The 22,433-nt window shown below is 40.1% G+C and overlaps 1 protein-coding gene across 7 annotated transcripts in view; it reads right to left on the bottom strand.

The window, feature by feature from the left end:
- TTLL7 (tubulin tyrosine ligase like 7) overlaps positions 1–22,433 on the bottom strand; it is a 108,951-nt gene that overhangs the window by 53,550 nt on the left and 32,968 nt on the right. For all 7 annotated transcript variants that reach the window (XR_012160433.1, XM_073357228.1, XM_073357230.1 and 4 more), the window contains exons 2-9: positions 21,450–21,627; positions 21,110–21,241; positions 17,438–17,559; positions 16,671–16,738; positions 10,925–11,083; positions 9,543–9,759; positions 7,853–8,017; positions 6,971–7,129 (exon numbers count right to left, since the gene is read on the bottom strand). Coding sequence is in view for 6 of the 7 variants with exons in the window: in XM_073357228.1 (XP_073213329.1) it covers positions 6,971–7,129; positions 7,853–8,017; positions 9,543–9,759; positions 10,925–11,083; positions 16,671–16,738; positions 17,438–17,559; positions 21,110–21,241; positions 21,450–21,627 (1,200 nt within the window). In the remaining variant the exon portion in view is untranslated. The remainder of the gene's footprint in view (positions 1–6,970; positions 7,130–7,852; positions 8,018–9,542; positions 9,760–10,924; positions 11,084–16,670; positions 16,739–17,437; positions 17,560–21,109; positions 21,242–21,449; positions 21,628–22,433) is intronic.

Below are 22,433 nucleotides of genomic sequence, written 5' to 3'. Positions count from 1 at the left end.
CCCATGTCTCTGGAAATCTGCTGAGTACCAGTAACAGAATTCCCTCAATGGGAAGGATGGTACTGACATCTATTCTGGGAGAAAAGGGCATAAAAACCAACCTTAGACTCTGGGAGGACCCTGAGTTGCCTGACCATGGTGGTGCTGTGCCAGGTAGTGCTGAAGTTCAGGGACATCTCTCTGGAGATGTTAGGGTGACCAGACAGCAAGTGTAAAAATTGGGATGGGGGCGGTAACAGGCACCTATGTAAGACAAATGAATGCTGGGAAGATATGTAGGGACAGTCCCCAAATACTGGGACCCTCCCTACAAAATGGGGACATCTGGTCACCCTAGGAGACGTTGGCACCAGGATCAGCATGCTGGTTTACCCCTGCACTTCACCAGAGAGAAAGCACTGGACACACCACAGATCTAGCTCCTCCCCCAGTACCAAGGGCTGATCTCGTCTCTGAGGTAAGTTCAAGTATCGGTCTGAGGATCCAGGCTTGTCTCCCTGATCAGAGTCTGGCACTGAGGGGCAGAGTAGGTGCTGTGCTGCTCCATAGGCCTCCAGCATTGTTGGTATGGGGTGATTTTTTTTGGTGCTGCTGTTGCCTTAAAGGAGTTGGCACCATAGCAGACAGACATCAGTCTCACCAGGCCAGGCACCAGTGCCATAATAGATGACCCTTGATGAGAAGTCAGTACCAAGGAGTGTCTCTTCCCGGAGGATGCTCTACCCGGTCCTTCTTATTTTTGTTTACTGGTGGACAGTACCAGGGATCTTGATCTTTGAGCAGACACAAAGATTCAGCTCCTTCCATAAATGATCTGATCTTCTGTGCTTCTTTCTTGGCCCCAGAGAAGGGGGATCAGTGTTGACATTCAGAAGCAATGTTCCAAAGGGCAGTCCTCTCCGATGCCAAAGTACACAGTGCCTGCCCCGAGAGGGAAGGCTTAGACAACTGATCGTAGGTGGTAAAAAGGAACCGAGGTGGGGGTTGGGGAGGCTACGTGATTTCTACCATCATGAAGCAGCGGTGGCTGAAGTACAGCCCTAATGGGTAAAGGGGAAAGTCTCAGATTCTTATGCACTGGGCATGGAAGGGACATGTACAGTCACTTGAAGAGGAACTCATTTTTCCATTTCAAAACAATCACAGAAATGCCAGACCATCCAGAATTTCCACAGGTATTTACGGTCCTCTTCTTCATTCAGATAGCTTCCAACAATTTGCTTTTAAAAGCATACCTAAATTTTCTAGGTCTTTTAGAGATTGTATTTTCTACCTTTTGGTACACGTAAAGAATGTTGATGCTTCATTTCATAGTAGATTGAGTTCTCTCTTTTTTAAAAGAGCACTAGTGAACCTAAAACCCACTCTGTTTTGGTTCATAGGCCCTCAGGATTAGAACAAAGCCAGAAACAATCCTCTGCTCAGTATGCATTGTTAAGACAGCAGGATATCCACATTTACAACACACTTGCCCTCTGAAGTGGAGTGCCTCAGAGAGAGTGGGATTTATATGAATGTCAGTATCTTGCCTACTCTCAAAACAGAAAGACACCAGAAAGCCCAGCATGATGTGCATGGATAACAATTACCATTGAGACGACAGCTAAACTTGGCTCCTGGAGTACAATTCCCTCGCACAAGTTTGTCTATACAAGCTAACTCTCATTGAGCTAGCATACTAAAAATAGTAGTGTAGCCATGGTAGCACAGGCAGCTGTGAGCAGTAGCATGGGCTAGCTGCCCCAAATACAGCCCACCTGGATCCGATGTGTACATACTCAGGGCAACTAGCCTATGCTGCTGCTCTCCATGCTAATGAGGCTACACTATTTTTTAGCATGCTAGCTCAAGTATGTCTAGGCAAGCTGGAAATCACACCCCTAGCTCCAAGTGGAGATGTAGCCTCAGAAACCACGGATTTGAGTTTGTTTTTGTAAGCTTGCACAGCATTAACTTTGCTATTTAAATCTATGTTTTAGGGCACCTATTTGAATAATCAAAGGTAATTTTGCAGGGCTGACTATTGAAAAAATCCAGAGTCAATTGTTCAGAGATGAGGTTGTAAGAAGAATCGCAGTCCCAAACACCTCAGTTCCTCCTGCTCACTGGATCCTTCTGGCAGGCTTGGGAGCCATGTGGAAAGCAGAAGTACATCAGCGCCACAGGACCTATGTCATCCCCAAAAGGGAGATCCAGAGAGCGTCCTGGGGATTGGCAACATAGGAGCCCTCTCAGAGCCAAGACTGTAGATTTGCCCCCATATTCCCTGAATTTGGGTTAATGTTTCCTCTTTCCTGGTAAGACCCCAGGACCGCCATCACAAAGGCCCTGTCTTACTCTCTGCTTCCTCAAAGCCTTATGCTTGATGCCAGAGGAGAGGCAAGCTGAGGTGTCCCCAAATGTTCAGCCCAATCAAGACCAGCAGTGAAAGGGGCATACAGAGACAGGTCTCCCCAAGACAGAAACGATCACAATAGTTTTCTTGTAATAATGTGTGCAGCTGCCTTTGTAAAATAAACCGCATAAGCCAAGGAAACATGTAGAGGCTGCATCCCTCATCACAATGCCATCTTGGCAGCACTCCCAATACACTGGGAAATCTCATGGTCTTGCGAGCTTTGTGCTTGTCCCCAGTGCTACAGTGTGATTCGCTCCTTTTAAGGAGTTCTTGGCAGGAGGAAAATGGGTGGAAAGGGACAAGAGTGTGAATCTGGAGAAGGAACCAAATTATAGAAGATTAAAGGCAGCAGTAGATGTTGACCTGAGAGTACCGCAAGCAAACAGCTGAACAAGCAGAATGAGTGTTCACAAAGGAGGTGTGGATGTGAAGTATGATGTTTGTATCTACTGCAAAGAGTGAACCTACATTAAATTAGTTCAATGTGTCTGGCAAACAAGATTTAAGGTTAGTCATGTCTCTTTCCTCTAGCAAAATGGGAAAGAACTGAAACTAAATATGAAAATGTAATAAAATAACGACTCTCCATGCCCATATGTAATACTGCTCCAATAATCCCAGCACCACGGCAGTGTTTCTTAATACCACCTGTAATAGAGCCAGACTCACCGGGCAGTGCCTCCTGCTGATTGTCCTTGGGAATTAGCTTTTCAGCCTCTGGAGCACCCTCTGCCGTCTGGTGATCCGCCTTACCGTCGGCTCCGGTGCCTCCTCCCACTGGGGTGCTGCCCCCTGGCAGTAAACCCCCAACAATTCCTGATGGTCTTCACTCCTCGGGGAACCCCCACCCACTACCCCCACCTCGCCTCAGTCTTGGCTACTGCCAGTCATCGCTTAGCCCCGCTCCCCAGGGCAGACTGCAGTGTATCAGCCACTCATCACAGACAAGAGGGTTTGGACCTGTTGCCTCTGTCTACCCGTGGGCTGCCCCCTTGCAACCCCAGTACCTAATAGGCCCTAATCTAGGCCTTGTAGCCTGGGGGTTTCCAGGCCAGAGCTCCCCTACTCCCAAGGCCTTTCCATCTCAGCCCGCTCCAATCTTGGTATTCCCTCATGTCCCTACAACCAGCCCCTTCCCTCTCTGAATGCAGAGAGACTCTAAGCTTCAGTCTAGCAGCTCCTTTATGGGCCCAGCTGCGGCCTGATTGGGGCATGGCCCAGCTGCGGTCATTTCCCCAATCAGCCTAACTTTTCTTGCCCTCAGCCCTGGCTCTCTCTCAGGGCTGGCTTTGAAGCCCCACCAGGCAGGAGCAGGTAACCACCTCGCCAGACATCCCATATGCACACACCCCACACACAGAACCCAGGAGCAGTGTGATTCTAGCCTTACAACTATTATCATAGGTGGCAGCCTCTAGAACCCTCATCTTCACATTCTCCTGCATTTGATAGCAGGCTAGGATGATGGAAATTGCATATATGTTACTAGTGCTTAGGAGCTGGTGACTTGTATGAACATAGACATTTCCATTTCTAAAATGCAGATACAGCATTGTATGTCATGTGCTGTTTCTGGTCAAGGCATCAATGCCAGCAAATTAGTCTCTCTACAGGGAAGAGAGGGAAGGAACATGTGTTTTTCTAATTAAAGTTATGCCAAACCCTTGTGAGAAATATGCCTGCTAAACTACTCAATGACAGTCAATGGTTGGAGAATAAGGCTATAATTTGGCATATTAATTATGGATGTTTTGCTCATCAGTACCATCATCATCGTGTTTTACTGTCAGTAGACAAACTTTTAAAAAATGCTTTGTTTTTTCCTCAAGCTATACAAGCACTGCAAGCAGTTGCCATAATGACATCACCCAGTTGGTTTGAAAAAGACAAAGCCCCAAACATGCATTAACAGTAAATTTAAAAAGAGTCCAGTAAAAGGAAAACAAACACACACACACACACACACACACACACCTGCTTCTGAGACGTGTTACCTACTATTTTTACAAGTAACATTATTGTAGAAGAGAGATTAGAGGAAGAAACTAAGTTTGTTCACTTGACAGCACTCTTTATATAGTCAGTTTCACAGTTTCCCCACTTCAGTCAGTCAAACAGCTTCATCTGTTGTTTATGTGGGTCTTTCATGAAGGGAAGGGGAAAATGTGTGTTTCAAAAATAGGTAATTGTGATTGTAAATTCATAAAATATTGGCAAGGCCACAGGCAGTACCGTACCAGCAACACATTTTGACTGGGTGTAAACAGATTAGGTTTCAAGATTAGAAGTAATCCATTTGTAAACCTAAACTATGTCTACACTACAAGTGCTACAGCAGCATAGCTGCTGCTACACCGCTGTAGTGCAGACACTTGCTACAGCACCAGAAGGGGTTTTTCCATCACTGTAATTAATCCTCCCCTGACAGGCGGTAGCTTGGCCAATGAAAAACTTCTTCCATCGACCTAGCAGTGTCCAGACAGGGGCTTAGATAGGCTTAATTACATTTTGCATAGATGTGAATTTTTCATATTCTTGAGCAACATAGCTAGGTTGACCTAAATTTTAGGTGTAGACCAAGCGCTACTAATAAAGTGTCTTACTAATCCACACTGTGGAGTGAAAAATTGTTTTCATGCTGGTGCCTACATTCTGTCTCTATGCTTCCCAGTTACGCTCATTACAGTTACTTTGTTCAAGCAGCAATTGATTTGTGTATGCCCAAATAGTGAATCAAGTAGTTAGTAACAATGTGTGTGCAAAGGATTCTTGCTTTGGTGTTTGCCTTGTGGGTTACCAAAGACATCTAAAGTTCTGTTCAGTAGGACTCCTTTTTTCCATCCGCAGAACTGGAAGTGCTAATAGCCTAAAGCTGCTTTATGTACTTCAAAGAAGTTTGTCAAACAAAAGTTGCAAAGAGTGATAGAAAAGATGTGTAGAGTTAAAGTAACTTTTAAAGTCAAACAAAATGTTAAGTGAACTGGCGTTGGTCTGGAAAATGCATCACTTCTGTGTCAAACAGTTTGTTAAAAACTGATACAGAATAAAAGATTACAAGTCAAAAATTAAAAAAAATTCCTGCTGCATCTGGTGGGCAGGGTGGGCATCTTCTTTTCTGAACTGACAAGCTGAAGCCATATCTTGGGGAAAAGGTTCATTCACTAAAAGGCTTGATCCTGCAAGGCGCCAAGCATTATGGCATGATCTAGCAAAACACTTAAACAAGGGTTTAGTTTTAAGTACTTGAATAATTCTACTGAAATCAATGGGATTACTCACATGCTTGAAGTTAGCATATGCTTACGCACTTTGCTGGATCACATCAGAGTGCTCAGCACCTGGTAGGATCAAGTCCAAAAGCTGTAAATGCCATCTCCAAAATAATGGATTCATGGCGTTATATTGTATGTTAAAAGTGACAAGCTTGTTCTCTATCTTAACTGAGAAAAGATGACAATATTTTGTCAAAATAAAAAGCTAGTTTCTAAACTAGAAATGGAAAATAAATCTTTCCAAAGCAATTTATAGGTCTCCTCCTCCACAGACTAACGCTAATGTTTAAAATGCTGAAATATGTCAATTGGTTTTTGCGGAGAAGGTGCAAAAGCCTTGAGGATGTTCTTCACATCACCCTATGGAAGGCAGTATCTTCACCTCCGCCTGAACTCATTCACAGCCACCATCCTTCCAGCTAGGGAGGACTGCACTAGACGCCATTCAGACTTATCAAATACTTGTACTTAACTGGCCAGAATGTAATTAATTAATGGAGGGCTGATTCTGCCACCTTTACTCACATTGAGCAGTTGCCCTGAAGCCAATGGAGGAAAACAGTACTCCATTTGAGTGAGGGTGGTTCTCAGACTGGCATGTGTTCAGAAAGCCAGGGTTACACCTTTCTTCTCACAAAAAGTTGTATGTGAACTTTAAAGTGGTCAGGACCTCAGTTTTACATCGCTTGTGAAATACAACATCTGCGGCAAAACAATATCCTTCCCTTACCCCAAACTTCCCAACCTCAGGATCATTCAAGAGCACCGATTCAGTAATAGCCCAGACTACATGCCACAGTAAAAAGCAAGCTGCATCCATGCTGCAGTGTGTAGCTACATGTGTCAGGTAAAGTCTCTGGCAGTGGGAAGTAAGTGGAGAAAGGCTGAGTCTGAGCATTCTTTCCCTGCTGCTCCCCTCTGCACTGTCAGAGTCTTTTCCTGTGACAGGGAAAGGCTCCAACAGCAGGAGACAGTGGGACACTATCCTGCTAAAAATAGCAGAGTAGATGGGGAGGCACAGTTTGGGCAAGTAGAAAGCTGTTTAGGGTTTGTACTCACTCTACTTATAACTTACCTTGTGCTAGGGGGGCTACCCATGTATATTTGCTGCTTGCTGCTGAAAGAAGCATGCAGTGCACACATACTCTCAGAAGGATGAGTGCCAGCTATTTAAATCACCAGTACCCCTCCCTACAACGCTTGGATTTTCCTTGGGAGTTTTCCCAGGAAGGTATGGGCTAGGCATGACTGTACTTAGTTTTATATAAGCACACTTTACAGTCTAACAAAAGTGCTTTACCTCCAGGAGCCAGGGTTTTAGTTTTCTGTCCAGCAGAATATCAAATCCCAGTACTTCGAAACAGACACTGTCACTTCCGGGAGCTTGGCCTGGTCTGCACATACGATAAGCATGAAGGACATGTGGCTCTGCTACTATGAGAGTCTTCACCACTAGTTCCTGTGGGGATTTTTCACAAAGTTGCATTAGAACCGCAGGGAATGATATCAGCATATTTTGAGATAAATCATAACCAAGGTTTTCATATTCAAGTCTTCTAACACATTCATGACAAGAGGAATTGTCTAGATCTGTCATATGTGGTTACAAAAAGATTGAACAAATGAGTGCTCTATTTTTAAAGCAGTCTGAGGGAATTATATAAACAAATCCATTTTAAGGGATTTATGCATAAATTTAGCCCTTTGTTTAAGCAACTATTGAAAATAGCATTACATCTAATTTTGCCCTGCCTTATATCTTGGGAAACTCTAGTCTTATTAAAGGTTACATGACATATAGGTCAGGGCAGAGTTTTCTCCAGATTTATTAATATCTCCCCTGCTATTCTTATTGCAAATAATTCACTCTGTCCTACATTGTCTAGCAAAATGACTTCAATGCTAACCTCGCAGAAAAATGCCTCTCCATGAGGAAGGCTAATTCAGTCTGAAAGCTGTCCTACTTCTAAACCTTAAAAAAAAAATTAAAACAACAGTTTGCCCTTAGCACCAATTTACAGTACGTCCTGTGTGATGTGCATTATTGAGAGCTCGGATTAATAACGCTGCAATACACGTGGTGATTTCCGAGCAAAGTCTAGAGATGACAGGTGACATTAATTTTCTAAATTGATATGCTGTATATACATAAATCATTAATTGCACATTCATTTTATCTTACTGAAATATCACTCCAGAATTTGGAAACATCAAGGTGATTTGTTTGTAGAAACTCAGTAAACCATTTTATGGAGCGTTTACTGCCTTTATCTTCTGTTTCATCCCGTTCAAAATGCTCATTATGTTTATTCACAGAGTAGTTGGTTAGATGCATATACAACTGGCTCTGCAAGCAGGGAAAGGTAACAGATATCTCATAAATATGGATCCAGAATATGTGGTTCAAAATAATTTAAAAAGAAAATTAAAGAAATTGAAATAAAAGCCTTTTAATGTTATATAAACCTTGACATACTGTAATATTTATTTTATTTCTATTAAATATATGAATTCATATTTTGAGTTTCATATGACATTTATTGAAATAAACCCACAGCACATCTATCATTACATGAAGCTCAAGTATAATTAGCTCTTGGGAAGATATTATATACTGAATGTTACAGCCCTGATAAAGCAAAGAATTTAAGCATATGCTTAAATTTAAGCCAATTGAAGTCAGTGGGACTACTTGGTATATGCTTATGTACTTTGCTGGGGCCTATGTGTGTTGCCAATCTTTATATGTCCATACATAAACAGTAACTAGAGAAAAGTATCTACAGAGCAGTTAACATACAGAACGGTTACATCCCCACTATCAGAGGTGTCTGTAGACCAGGAAAATGCTATTAAGTACTTGGCTACCTGTCTCATTCTAAGACAATCCCCCTTTCAGTTTTCACTGTACTCTGTTTATGAGAAATGTTCTCATGATGAAGATCCGGTTTATCTCCTTAAAAATATCTACTACTTGCGAGCTCTATTCCCTCACCCTTGCAGTTGTCAGTAAGGCTCAGGATTGGCTGCCGGCAACCAGACATTAGAGGCACGGAAGTTCCAAGGCAGAACATCAATGACATGTAGCCCAATAATGTTTGTTTTTATTTTAAATGGAAAAATGCAAACAGGAGTTGATTTATGTTTTCCATTGTGTTTTGCCATTGAAAATGGAATTGAACTGATCAGACAGAGCTTGAAGGGGATACTAGACACACAGAAGATTAACAAGGAGTTAAAATATTGAATGAAAGCAAAACCTGCTTTCAGAAGAAGGACACAAATTCAAGGGTATTTTCAAGGTAACGTTTTTGATGGTTTACAGAACTTGTTTCCTGAGTATTCGCTGATGCAGGATAAGGCAAGAGATTCCCCTTTCTCACCACCAAAGACAAAGTATTGAATAAATATAAATTCAATATAACAGTCATTGATGGGATCCACTTTAGTTCTCCCTGGTCTAGGTTTGAAGCTTAATAATTGCTGCCTTTTTCTCTCTTTTTAGAAATAAGTCTTTTGGAGACAACAGAAGAAGTAGAGTAGTTTGAAGATTATTATAAAAGTAATGATATGTCATCATGTTCTAGCACTGCAGAGCCAATAATGAGTTAAATGTCTTGAAGACGGTTTTTTATTTTAACTTCTCATTTACATTCTGAACTTTAAGCTGACAACAGAAAGGTCCTGCTTGGCAAATATAAAACTAATTCTGGATTTGAAAAGCTAACGTAAATTATAGGTTAATGTGGACATTTGTTTTCCCTTCTCCAAATGCTAATCTTGCTGTGTATCTGACATTTATTCAGTCATCCCCTTATAAAACATTTAGTGCTATTGTTGCAAGTGACACACTGGGACTAGTATCCACTTACCAAATTAGAGTCATTGGGAGGATGGTACTTCTCTGTGCCCATTCTCACAAGTCCATCATGATATAAAAATATTTTTAATGGATCACAGGATGTCACCAGAATGTACACTCGTAAATCAAACTTGTAACCTTCCATAAGAAATGGTTTGTCAAGGTATTCCTGGACAATCAAGTGATCCTGAGCTTGTAGTTTTTCTCCATTTCTTATCAGAGAGATTCTGTTTAAAACAAAGGTTAATTTAAAACACTGAAATTTGACACAACTCTTTGAAGTACATTTTCATAGCTGACCAGCCAAAGAACCATCTGAATTCCATTATCTATGTAGATATTTGTGTATCTTATTTGCATGGTACAGAAACATGCCATTCACTTACATGCTTTTATTGCTTCCTGTACTTGACAGTGCAACAATGGGATGAAGAAAATCAGTGCACCATTTAAAAATAACTTTCTGCTCCTATTCAAGCAACAAGTTGGCATAATAGGTTTCCCTCTGCTGTTCAGAAATGCTAGGCAGAGTGACCAGTCACTGGCTTTTAAGATTATTTCTATTATTTAAAGACTGGCTCCTATACTTTCTTCAGCTCATCTTCTGCCCCAGACCCAGGATTCAGTGCCACTTCTCTGCCAAACTGATTTCAATGGGGAGTAACATGAGTACAGGTGGCAGAATAAACCCCCATATTCCAGTTTTCTTTTTCTTTTTTTACCCCCCTCACTCACTCACTCTCACTCTCTCTCTCTCTCTCTCTCACACACACACACACACACCCAACAGATTGGAAAACATTAGGCCCTAAATATACGGATTTTTCATGTTTCATTTCATATGTTTCACATAACTAAGTGGCTGAGCTAACTGATATAATGAACTCCAGGACATTAAAATCTATGTTTAAAATACTGAAGTTTGGAGTTAAGGTAACAAAGCTGTGAAAATTCTGAGTTGAGACTGAACCTGGTATACTTACCTCACCTGGTTGTTCCTGTAACATCCCATCCCGTAGATGAAAGAGTATATAGCCTATATGTATTTTCACAAAAGGAATCCTGATCTCAAGTCCTATTTGAGCCCCTTATCAGCAAAAGCTTTCTGTAACACAGAGAACAAAGCTCCCCTTTTACCCTTTACATTTCGCCTTATATCTCAGCTGTTATTGGTCTATAGGCCTTTGTCAAAATGTGAGCCTTCTTATACTGACACTACTACTCACATATTAAACCTTTTGCTAACACAGTTTCCAGGTAATGACAGTCGCTTGGGATAAGACACACAAAAGTTAAGATTTAATCTCAAAAGCCACCCATTATTTGGAAAAAAAAATTTTAACATTTCACTTTTGTTTAGATAACATGAATAATCTATTCAAATCGACCTACCCATGCCCCATTGCACCATTAGCTGGTTTGACTATAAAAGTTTTCTGTCTTCGCTTCTTCTTCAGTTCCTTTACATAGTTCTGAAATTGCATATATTCTGCAGGGAAGATCCATGTTCGAGGAATAAAACTATAATCCTGAGGCTGAGACTTGATCATTCTGCAAAAAGGAAAACTGAATTTAGAAATCTTTTTCAACCTTCAAGTTTAGACCTGTTACACTTCAGTCTACAGGACTAAATTGTATTTTGAATGGGGACTCTGAAAAGCAAGTTTATTGACATAATAGAGTAACAGGAAAACAAGTCCAAAACAGTTAACAATAGTAGTCTATGATGCATTAATATGCAAATAATCAGAACTATAAAAAGGGCTATATTGCATTTTTGCATATCCTCATGCATGGATTCATTTCTCCAAAAGATGTGGCTCAATTAATAAAAGTCCTTGGTGATATGCTATCCTTCCTATATTAAAGCGTACAATGTGATTAAGATATATAGCAGTTCGCCAGAGACATCCTCCTAATTATCACATTTTGGCGGCAAAATTTTGACCATATTTTATCCCCAGTTCATTGGTTTAATTTAATTTTTGTGCCAGTCTGGGATGCTATCATGGCATGTTTATACTGAAGATACTCATAAGAATACATATTGACAATTGTGTGCGTTTGGGTGGCAAAGAGGGGAAGGAGGGAGAGTTCATATATATATAGAGAGAGAGAGAGAGTGTGAAATAAAGGTCAGGAGGAACCAAAAGACCTAAATTCAAGTCTCCAGGATGGAGAAAGAAGAAATGTGGGTGGTGACAGGGAAGAAAGAGGACCCAGACCACAAGAAGTTTATGGCAGCATTTCCCAAACTGGAAATTATGACACCCAAAAGAGGATACAAAATGGTGTCAGGAAATCATGCGACACTGGGGGAAAATGAAGGGAAAAGAAGAAAATACAAGAAAGCTACCACTAGAAGGTTCTACCAGTTCACACTGCAAGTTGACACATCTGAAAAGTATGAATGTGCAGAGGCCACTCAAAGAAGATTTGGGTGTTTCAAAAGTAAATTAGCAGCAGTATATGACCCAAAATGGGTTGTTTTTTTTTAAATAAATATAACATTGTGCAGTGAATTCTCTAACAGATTGCAGATTTAGTTATACTCTTACTGTGCCAATGAAAACAATAAGGACAGGATGACTTGGATGTGGACTCAAAGTATCATTTCAGTCCAACTATATGAGAACATGAGAGACTTCTAATTGCCTCTTGGTAACAGAAATGACAGAATTACCAAGCACATCTGCAAGACAAGGACGGGAGCCAAAAGACTAAAAAGATTGGTACAATAGATACACTGTCACTGAATCCATTGGCTAAGTATGCAACAAACATTACAGAAACCACAATAGCCACTATAGTTTTTACATGCTCAACATTTTTGCAGCCTTAATTGAAACTAACATTTAGAAATTTGAGTTGGGGAACACCATGCACAGAGTGCCATATCATCCACAATCACCAATTAAGCACTAATATTTAAGCTATGCTGCTTTACTCTATACATCTAAACATATTCCTGCCTTACTGGGTGAATACCTCATCTAACCACTATTGGGTTTTGATTTATTTTAACCCACAAAAGGATTTCTTGTGCTACATTTTCCTTCACCATCAAAAGGGCACAAGGTATATACATCACAAGGTGTGGTACATGACAGACTGAAGAAAACACAGTATTGCATCTTGGCATTTAACTAACCTACAGATTTAAACATTCAGCTTTCTCACTGGCTGGATACAGTTTCAGGACATTATAATGAAGGTGCTACTTTAGAACTACACATTTCTCAGAGCAGGGACTGTACCTTTTTTGTGCCTTTTATACCATTGAGCAAACTGTCAGCATGTAATGAATATATCTACTTAAATATCACACATCTACTTAAATATCTGAGAACTTCAGGGTTTGGTTTTTTTAGGTTTTGGTACCCACTGATGTTTAACAAAAATGTAAAATTTTCTTTGATCTTTTCCCCTTGTTATGGCCCCTATTCAGGGAAGCATGCAAGCAGGAGCTTAGCTTTAAGCACATGCTCAAGTGCTTTCCTGAATCAGGCCTATTTCATAGTAGGCCTGTTTTTCCTACATATCCCAGTTCTGGTACCTACTTTTGTGCCATTCTTCTTGCTCTGTTCTCCCCTTCAGCTTCTCTATAGTCCTTACTAAGAGGACTGAAGAATACAGCACAGTGGAAAAACAAGCTATTGTTCTTTGAGTGCTATTCTAACTAACGCATGTGGTTATCCAGTCAGACTGTATGCATTTGTATTATTCTCAGAGTGTGCTCCCTGCTAAAGAAATCATAGGTGCTTAGAACAGAACAGTTAGCATGAAAAATTAGGAAAGTTTTGCTCTTAATTCTATCTCCTCTTCCCATCTGTTCAATTCCTCTCTCCCCTGATCCTCTTCTCAATATTATGATATGTTTATTCATTTTGACTGTCATAGGCACAAACATCTTCCATTGTTTGCAATGTTGTTGTAGCCATATTGGTCCTTGTTGATTAGAGAAACCAGGGGAAAAAGAACTCTGTGTAGCTCAAAAAGCTTGTCTCTTTCACTAACAGAAGTTGGTCCACCAAGGGTATGTCTACATAGCAAAGAAAAACCTGCAGTTGGCCCGTACCAACTGACTCAGGGTCATGGGGCTCATGCTGTGGGACTGGTTCATTGCTGTGTAGATTTCCGGGCTCGAGCTGGAGCCTAAGCTCTGGGAACCTCCCACCTTGCAGGGTCCTAGAGCCGAGCTCCAGCCTGAGTCCAGATGTCTACACAGCAATGGAACAGCCCTGCAGCCCGAGCCCCATGAGCCCAACTCGGCTGCACGAGCCAGCAGCAAGTTTTTCTTTGCTGTGTAGACATACCCTAAAAGATGTCACCCACCTTGTCTCTCTAGGGGGCACATAAACAAATCCCTAAGTCTTTTTATAAACAAAGGTCCCCCCACATTTTGAATTGTGACTATATGCACAAAGATATATTTTGGATCCCATTTTTCTTTGATCACACATCTACTAAAATAAATACAATTGTTAGAAGTGAACCAATTTCAAATATATGATGCTACGCACAACAGTTTAGAACTTTAAAATCTTCATCTTTTTTTCTTTAATTGTGCATTGCCAATAAGTACAGAACCCCTACAGAATTTAATAAAAGAATATTTGTCATAAAAAGTTTGCGCTCCTATAGGGAATTTCATCTGAACATGTTAAAGCACTAGTGCATATACTATGAAAGTTTGGCCCATTAATTAGGTTTTATGAGGTCTAACTATCAGTACTTTCCTCATGGGAGGTATTATACCGATTTTACAGATGGGCAAACTGAAGCAAGAGGTTAAGTGATTTGCTCAAAGTTAGTAACTGAGCTTAGAATAGAAACCTTCAGGAGACTATACATAGGAACCTTTTCAGAGAATTGCCTGGGATACACTCAACTGCATATAACTCACAATGGTGTTTGAGAGAATAACGTGATTAAATCCCTAAACAATGCACTATGCTCTTCTGAACCTGAATGTATAATTACCGTCTTTTTTCTCTGGTGTTTATGAGCAACACATTTAGCAAAACATGCTACCAGATTAATATGTTGCTTTTACTATTTGTGGCTAAGCTCCAGGCCTTTCTGTTATTGTGAGGATAAAGTTTTATTCTAAAGCTTTTCTCCTCTGCTTTATTTACTTGCTTGCTTGTTTCCTTTAGAGAAAGGATTTAGAGATAACATCGTGTTCTAGACATTTGCTGCTTCTATTTGCAAAATACAGGCCTCTATTTCTGCTTGCCCTGGTGCCCCATTGTCTCAACAGAATACAAGAGCTGTATGTGTATTGTATTGCAAGCGTGAGTATCACTGAAAGACCTGCATAACAGAGCAAAAAGAAAACCCTGTGCAACATTCCAGCGCACTCTTGAAAAAAGGTAAGCAGAGCTGAGAGGTAAGATCATGAACAAAAGCAGCTGTACATCATTCCAGGCTACAAATAAGGAAACAAGGGACTAGAAGAGACTGTATGCAGCAGAAAAGCAAGAGGCCAGAAATAAGAATTCTGTACTATTATATACATAGTCACAAATATTAACACAGAAGAATAGTAATCACGAACCAAAGCCTGCACTCTACATACTGTAGTGTTCCCAGCCATATCTCCCAACTCCCTTTAACTTTAGATCCAAATTTGCCTCTTTCACAAAGCGGTCTTGAGGCATGGCACTTTGATTACTGTAAATTATTAAGGTTAAATGTTAACTCACAATACTGAGGTTATGGAAAATAGACTAGATTAATCCCTGCTGTAATTCCATTTATTTCAGTAAAGTTACACCAGAGATATATTTGACCCAAAAATATTTCTGCTTAAGAAATTGAGCCCACGTTATTTACAGTTCCTTGTAGCATTGTCACAGATATAATTTTGAGATTGCATCCCACACTTGGGCTTCAGCAGATTGAGAGGCAAGTTCTCAGGCTGAACCTGGTAATATACATGATAACCTGAGCACTTTATTGTTCTGCACATTTTTTAAAAAATCTCAGACATGAAGTAGTATGACTAACATAACATTGCCCATCATGCTGGCCAATGCTGCTTCATTGTATTCTGTCTGCTTTTTGTTTTATACTTAGATTGTAAACCCTTCAAAGCAGAGACCATCTTTTTGTTCTGAGATGGTCTAGCCTCTAGTCCCAGTGGGTCCTGGTCCATGACTAGGGCTCCTAGGTGCTTTGGTAATACAAATAAATACATAAATAAATGGTATGCTGTGTGTACGCGCATGTGAAAATAGGGATACACGTGTAAATTTCCATGAAGAAAAGAGACATAGTGTAGGTCAAATTTTAGGTCTAAAGATTAACTGTACACTGTATTTTAAAATTACTTTGAATTAATTTACTGCACATATATCAATATATTCACAAACCTTTCTGTACACATTTGGAAAGCTCTTCTTTATCTTAGTAACAGATAATGATTAATCACCATTTAATATTCTTTTCTTATAGGTTATACTCATTGGCCCAGATCCTCAGACAGCATAAATCATTATAGCTTCACTGATTTCAATGGAGCAGTGTCAATTTACACTGAATCTCTGCTGAGTACCTTGTATGTTTTTCAATAATGAAAAAAAATCACAACTGACATTTTAGAAGATAGCCCACAAAAGGGAAGGACTAGTTTCTTAACAATAAGATACTTTACATTTATGTATTTGATATATATAACATGAACAGACAACTGCTAGTTATTCTAAATAGATAATATATTACTAAGGTATTATACATCAATATATTTGAATACTTTGTCCCCACTACTCCTGTTTCTGTTGCTAAATCATGTATGTGCAAGTGTGCTTAAAGCACATGTTATAATACATGTAAGGCCCCAATCTTGCCTTGTGTGGTGTGTGGACAGACTGCTGTGCATTTGTGGAGCCCCAATGAAGTCAACAGGACAGGCACAGAAGTCCAGCTGTATGCTATACCATGCAGGATTGGGGCCAACACTACTGAGAACCTCAGAAATGATTTCATGGCTCTGTTACTGTACCCTGTAGAAATAAATTAGTTCTCATAAAAGACAACTCAGTATTGTACCACATCAAAAACACATGTTTGAAAAGTGACTAAACTTAAATCTGCATTCCAAATGCCATTCCTAGATTAGTAAGAAGTAAATTACTTGGTCATGTTTCTTGCTAAGAAATCCTTCCTACAGATCTCTCCCATTCCTGGAAAATGGTTGATTCTCTGGAGAAAAAAAAAAGAATGTTGGTATTTTTATGCATTTCTAGCACAAATATTATAGACAAACATTTCGAACAGTCAATTAAATTAGTTTGATTATACATTAATTGGTAAAGACTATTCTAAATTATGCTCGATATCCTAGAGAGTACTCTAGATGTTATTGACCGCATTCTCCTTTCCCACCAGATTTACTCCTATGTATCTCCACTGACTTCAGGGCAAGTGAGAGGAGAATCAGATCCTTTTACTCAGAGAGTTATATGTAAACAAATACTGTTGTCACAAACTAATGTTAAAAAGGAAGGAGATGACTTACAGACAAATACTAGGGAGAAGGGCTCTGATTAGCTAACAATATGCAAGCTCATAGCCAATTTATCCTATAAATGTTTCTGTAACTTGAATAAAACACTCAGTCTCTGATCATTCACTCACAACAGACCACTGGCAAGCAGAAGCACTCATAGAACACCAAAGATGTTGACACTGAAGGCCAAGTGATACAGAAACTGCAGGGAAAACAAAATAGAAATTAAGACTCCTTAGTATCAAAATATTTGGTGCAGCTGATGTTTCTGCCTTCTAGTCTTGTGATGGGTGCAACTGACCCAAGCATACCACAGTGATTAATTCATGACTTCAGAATGAAATAGTTTTTTTAAAAAAACTGGTTCAGAAACAAAGTATGCTGCATGTTACCTGGTAGTTTCGGAGCTCAGCAATCTTGTCTTGTTGCACAGCAGAATCACTCCATATGAGATTAGCAGTCTCATCTTCGTCTCTTGTCTTCACAAACCCCATTTCATCTATTACTAGACGAACTACACAAAAGTGATACATTTAAATGATATTTTGAAATGAACCTTCAAATGTAAAATTAATATTCTATTTTCAGTATAAATTCACCTCTGGCCACAGAACAATATTAGCATACAAGCTAATGGAGTTCATATTGTTCAATTTATGATATTTAATTGGACAGTCTACATCTGTCTATTGCATAAGTAATTATAGAGTCGTTACTGCTTGTACTGTGGCTGGGAGCAAAGTACAATCTGCAGTGGGAACTGCAAAGAGCTTCTAAATTGTCCAAAAAATGGTTTAATAACAATCCACTTAGTCTAAAATCCATCTGAGTCTATCTTTGTTATTACATATTTTAATTTTACAGCAACAATGACTATAGGTGCGACTGAAGCCAACAGACAAGGATGCCCCTTAAGTCAACGGTCTAATACTTACAAATGCAAATTGATGCATTGTTCTAATGTAAAAAAAAATAATTATGATGATGTGCCAGTCATAAGTAATGTTGCAGGAGAAGAGATTTTCCGGAAGAATTTGCAAGATTTGTTTTCCCTGAGTATAAGTACGATTTCTTTAAAAACTGTTCATTCAGCAATCTGCATAATAGACTTGCTCTGATATCATCTCTCCAGAAGGGGACTGTCCAGTTTCTGGATTTGAAGCTTTCCCCATATGACAAAACTTGGCCTAGTGGACAAAGCTCCAGCTGAATATTTCCATGGCCATCAAAAGTCTATAAAACTTACTTGAGATTAGAAACATTTGATCATTTCAACAGTCAAAGACCTTAACTAATTAAAACCATACAAAGTAATCTATACAAAATTCTATAGAAGGTTGTGTATTACTATATGAACATTTTACAGAGACTGGATTTACAGGCAGGGAGCTTTAAAGAGCTTCCTGCTCATATTCATTCAGCAATTGCCATAACTTTCTCTCAGCAATAGCTCTGAGAGGTATACAATATCCCTACTGACCTCACTGGGTGTTAACACTGAATCCCAGTGAAGAACATTTAAAATACTGAAATTTAAATGATCGTATTGTTGATCAAAAACATGTAAGAAAGAAAAGTGGCAGTCATAATATGAAGAGATGCACAGTACACACAAGCCCCACTGCGGGGAGTCAAGACCAGGAAGCCTACCAGAGCTCAGAAGCAGCTATTTTGAACATCAACATAAACTACTGTGAGTGACAACTCATTCTGGAGATGTAAGCAGAGCTTGGTCAGTAGGCCAAGTTTGGAAGAGTACTGCTATTTTTCCCCTTCCCATTGACTCATAGTAAATGTCTCCAAGAATCACGACTAGAGATACAGGGTGCATCCATGACTGTTAGTCCTCCTCTTTCTTTGGATTAGCTGTTTAACATGAGAACCCTCCTGTTGGCTCATGGTGAACAAGTCCATCACTAGAGTTTTCCCAACTGTTGCAAATAGTCTTGACTGAAGAATGGGACAGCTCCCATCCATCCGGCTGGATTAGGGTCTGCTTACACAATGAAGACCACAATTAAAAGAAGGACTAGGTCCTAGGCTGGTTTTAGAGTATTCTAGATTTATGATAAACCCCAAGGATAAAAGAAGAGAAACACGCTTATTGAACTGCAGTCTGGGCCTTTGGCATCTAAATTTGGCAGCACTTCAACTCCTTCCCACTGAAGAGCAGTCACTATGAATGGAAGAGGATATGCTGTTATGTGCTAGTTGGGCTACTTGCTGTTGAAATTCTTGTATCTGGTGGGGAGGACTGTTCTGTCCAAAGACTTTATCAGTCTGCCTGCCCAGACTGAAGAAGAAGAGCTGAAGGCAGTGTGCCAGAACTCAGGGAACCATGGGACCCAGGTTTGTCTCTGCTTGTGCTAGAAGGTGAAGGAGTGAGAAGGGAGCTGGGGAAACTGGCTCCATCGTGCCAGGTGAGAGTAAGGAGGAATTAGCAGGGGAGTGAAGAAACAGGACTGACCTATTACCATTCCTTCAGGAGCTGAGAGGCCTCCTTTCCCAGGGCAAAGGCAAGAATCAAACTGATGGAATGTGGAGACATTGCCTATGCAAGCTGCCATGTTGTACTCTAGACTCAGAGTTGCATTTTTTTAAATGAAGAGCTAGATTCACAAGAGGGACAGAAGGGCTGCAATACTCAGTCTGGCAGCACCTAACTTTTAGGCACCCAGCCACCTATCCTGAGTTAGGCTCCCAGACTCCCTATACAATGCATGGGGAGAGTTAGGCACCTAAAAAGGGGATTCACAGATAAAAGGGGCTCCACCACTGGCATCTTTTTTACAGGTTAACGGGTACTCAGATCAGGCCTCAAAGGCAAGTTAAGTTGGGAAACACCTAGTTTGTGAATCCCGCTAGGGCTTAAGCATAAGTAAGGTGCTGAGCTGCTGGGAGGTAGATACTTAGGTACTCAGGACTTAGGTAGCTGCACACATGGTCACTGCTGAAATTTAGGCACCTAGAACATTTTACCAGTGAAAATGTGGGTATCTAGAGACTTTAAGCACCTACAGGGATAGGCAGAAGCTGAGTGGTGGTTTTGTGAATGCCAATTGTGCCTAAATATTGGACTTAGGCACCTACATTCCAACTGTGCACCGAGCCCTCCGTCTTTAGCCCTCATAACTGTGCAGCTGCAGTGGGGTGTTAAGTATGAATGCTGGGCATCTAAATTAAATTTGTCAACTGTTTCAATGCTAACCAAAGCATCCTAGAAAGGAGAGGGAGAATCATGCTATGAAGATTTTACAGTCTGAGTCACAGTTCATTTTCCCATCCTGGCTGGATACCTCCTCTTACTTTTCCTAAACAAGGAGATACATTTAGCAGAGCACCAAAGCCCTACCAAGGGGGAAAATCAAGTCCAAGGAATGCAGAGGAACTCGGATGTATCTGAACCCCAAAGAAGGGAAAATAAGCCTACAGAGCATATATATTTTGATCATATGCACCATCATCTTTGGATGGACCTTATTTTGCAGACAGATTTCAGAAGAATTCCACTAATACCTTTTGTCTTCCCATTCAAACGCTGGGCCTATAGAAGATCCTGAACCAACAGTCCACCTCAGTAACAAGCATAGCAGGCCTCACAGATATCACTATAAGGTTCAGAAACAATTTTCTATTCCCCGAGAACACTCCCTGAAACGCTGATATAGCTTGATGGAGGCATAAGGAGACAGGGGTTTCCTTCCTCAGCCATTCACTAAGGAGACCTCCACTGGCAAGGAAATGCTTTCCTGAGTAACAGAACAGGATTTATGGGTGCTCAGAGCATGCAAGACCAGCAGATATATATTATAACACAACATATAAAGTTTCCTATGTTCAAAAAGAAAACCAATGGCATTAATTCACTATGGGCCTGGCCCAAACTCCATTAAAGTCACTGGGGTCTTTCCATTAACTTCAATAGGTTTTGGATCAGGCCCTGCAACAGTGAAAGTTTGCTTCCTTCCTGATACCACTCTTTATTTTACCCCAGCAGTCTGATTTCAACCCTTTTCACACACCCCAGTAGCTATTAAAAATAAGCAGAATCTGTAGCCTCCTACCAATTTCGTATTTTGTGCCGGCAACGTTCGCAGTGATGATTCCATTCTTTTTCTTCTTTCTGACTTTTCTTTTAATTGTGCTTTGGTAAGGCAGTTCTGAACTCAAAGTCAGACAAGAGGTTCCTTGGTTATCTTTGAAAAATAATGTTTGTAACAATCAACAATACATAAAATAATGCACATAACTAAAAGAACCACAGTACAAAAGCAATGTGAGTTGCTAGTCAATTAGGCATTAGTAAACTTTGATTCAGATTTATTAACAGTTACAAGCATGTTGAAAGATCATCATTAATGAGCCATATTAAAAATACAAGAGTTCTATAATCAATTTACATACCTCCCTCATTAGGCAAGGATGGCATTATAACATGGGGCTGCGCAGAACCAGGTGTCCAAATTCTGTTCCAAGTTCTCAGAAAACCATGAAGGCCTTCCAAGTCAAATGATTCAAAGCTTGTGTCATACCATTTCAATCTCTGATTATATTGACTCTCAATTATGGAAGAGACAGGTATCTGCATTAGAAAAGGATTTCGTTATAAAATAATAACTGATAAAGCGTAACTTGTATAGAAGCACATATAAAACTGTTTCTTCCTTTTGTTTTTGGCAATGTGTGTACCCAAAACTGATGCTTACTTTTAGAGATGTAATCAAGTTAGCAAAAATATGCCAATTTATTCATCAAAATGCAGAATCTCAAAAAGGTAGTTTTCTGTTTAATTTATGGTGAATAAAAACTTTTTAGCTGTCTCTGTTCTTGAAAAAGGGTTTATAAGGTTTTGCTTATTACACAGTTTGTCTATCTTAGATGTTTATATGATTCATTATTAGATTCAATAACTCTGGGAACTTTTATCCTCAGCAAAGTGCACTGAATTCCTGGTAAGTTCCAACTATACTGAAAATTTCAAGGTTTTCAATAATGTAGTACAATATTATGCATGCTCCCATCACCATGAGGAGAAAAAAGTGAGACCATTTGTTGAAAATTTATTAAATCAGTTTCATAGAACCTGGGACCACAGACACTAACATGCTGTCACAGGGAGAATGTCCCCTGTGACTGAAGTAGGTCCAGAACACCTGTGCCAGAACAGGTGCATCCCATTGCATCAATTAAGGGGGCAGGACTTTTTCTGGGCTATAAAGGGTCAGAGGGCATTTCAGTGAGAACAGATCTGGAAGGGAACAGGGATACTGTGAGAAAGAACTCGCACAGGTAGAGTGAGCCACAGAGAAGCAGGACTGCCAGAGTACTCTGCGATAGGTGACAAGGAGACCCCAAGATGTGATGTGTGAGCTGGGGACCTGTTCTGTT

Source organism: Lepidochelys kempii, chromosome 8 (assembly GCF_965140265.1).
Source record: "Lepidochelys kempii isolate rLepKem1 chromosome 8, rLepKem1.hap2, whole genome shotgun sequence".
Taxonomy (NCBI): domain Eukaryota; kingdom Metazoa; phylum Chordata; order Testudines; family Cheloniidae; genus Lepidochelys; species Lepidochelys kempii.
The sequence above is the reverse complement of the archived record's forward strand: the minus strand, read 5'-3'. Positions and strand labels throughout refer to the sequence as shown.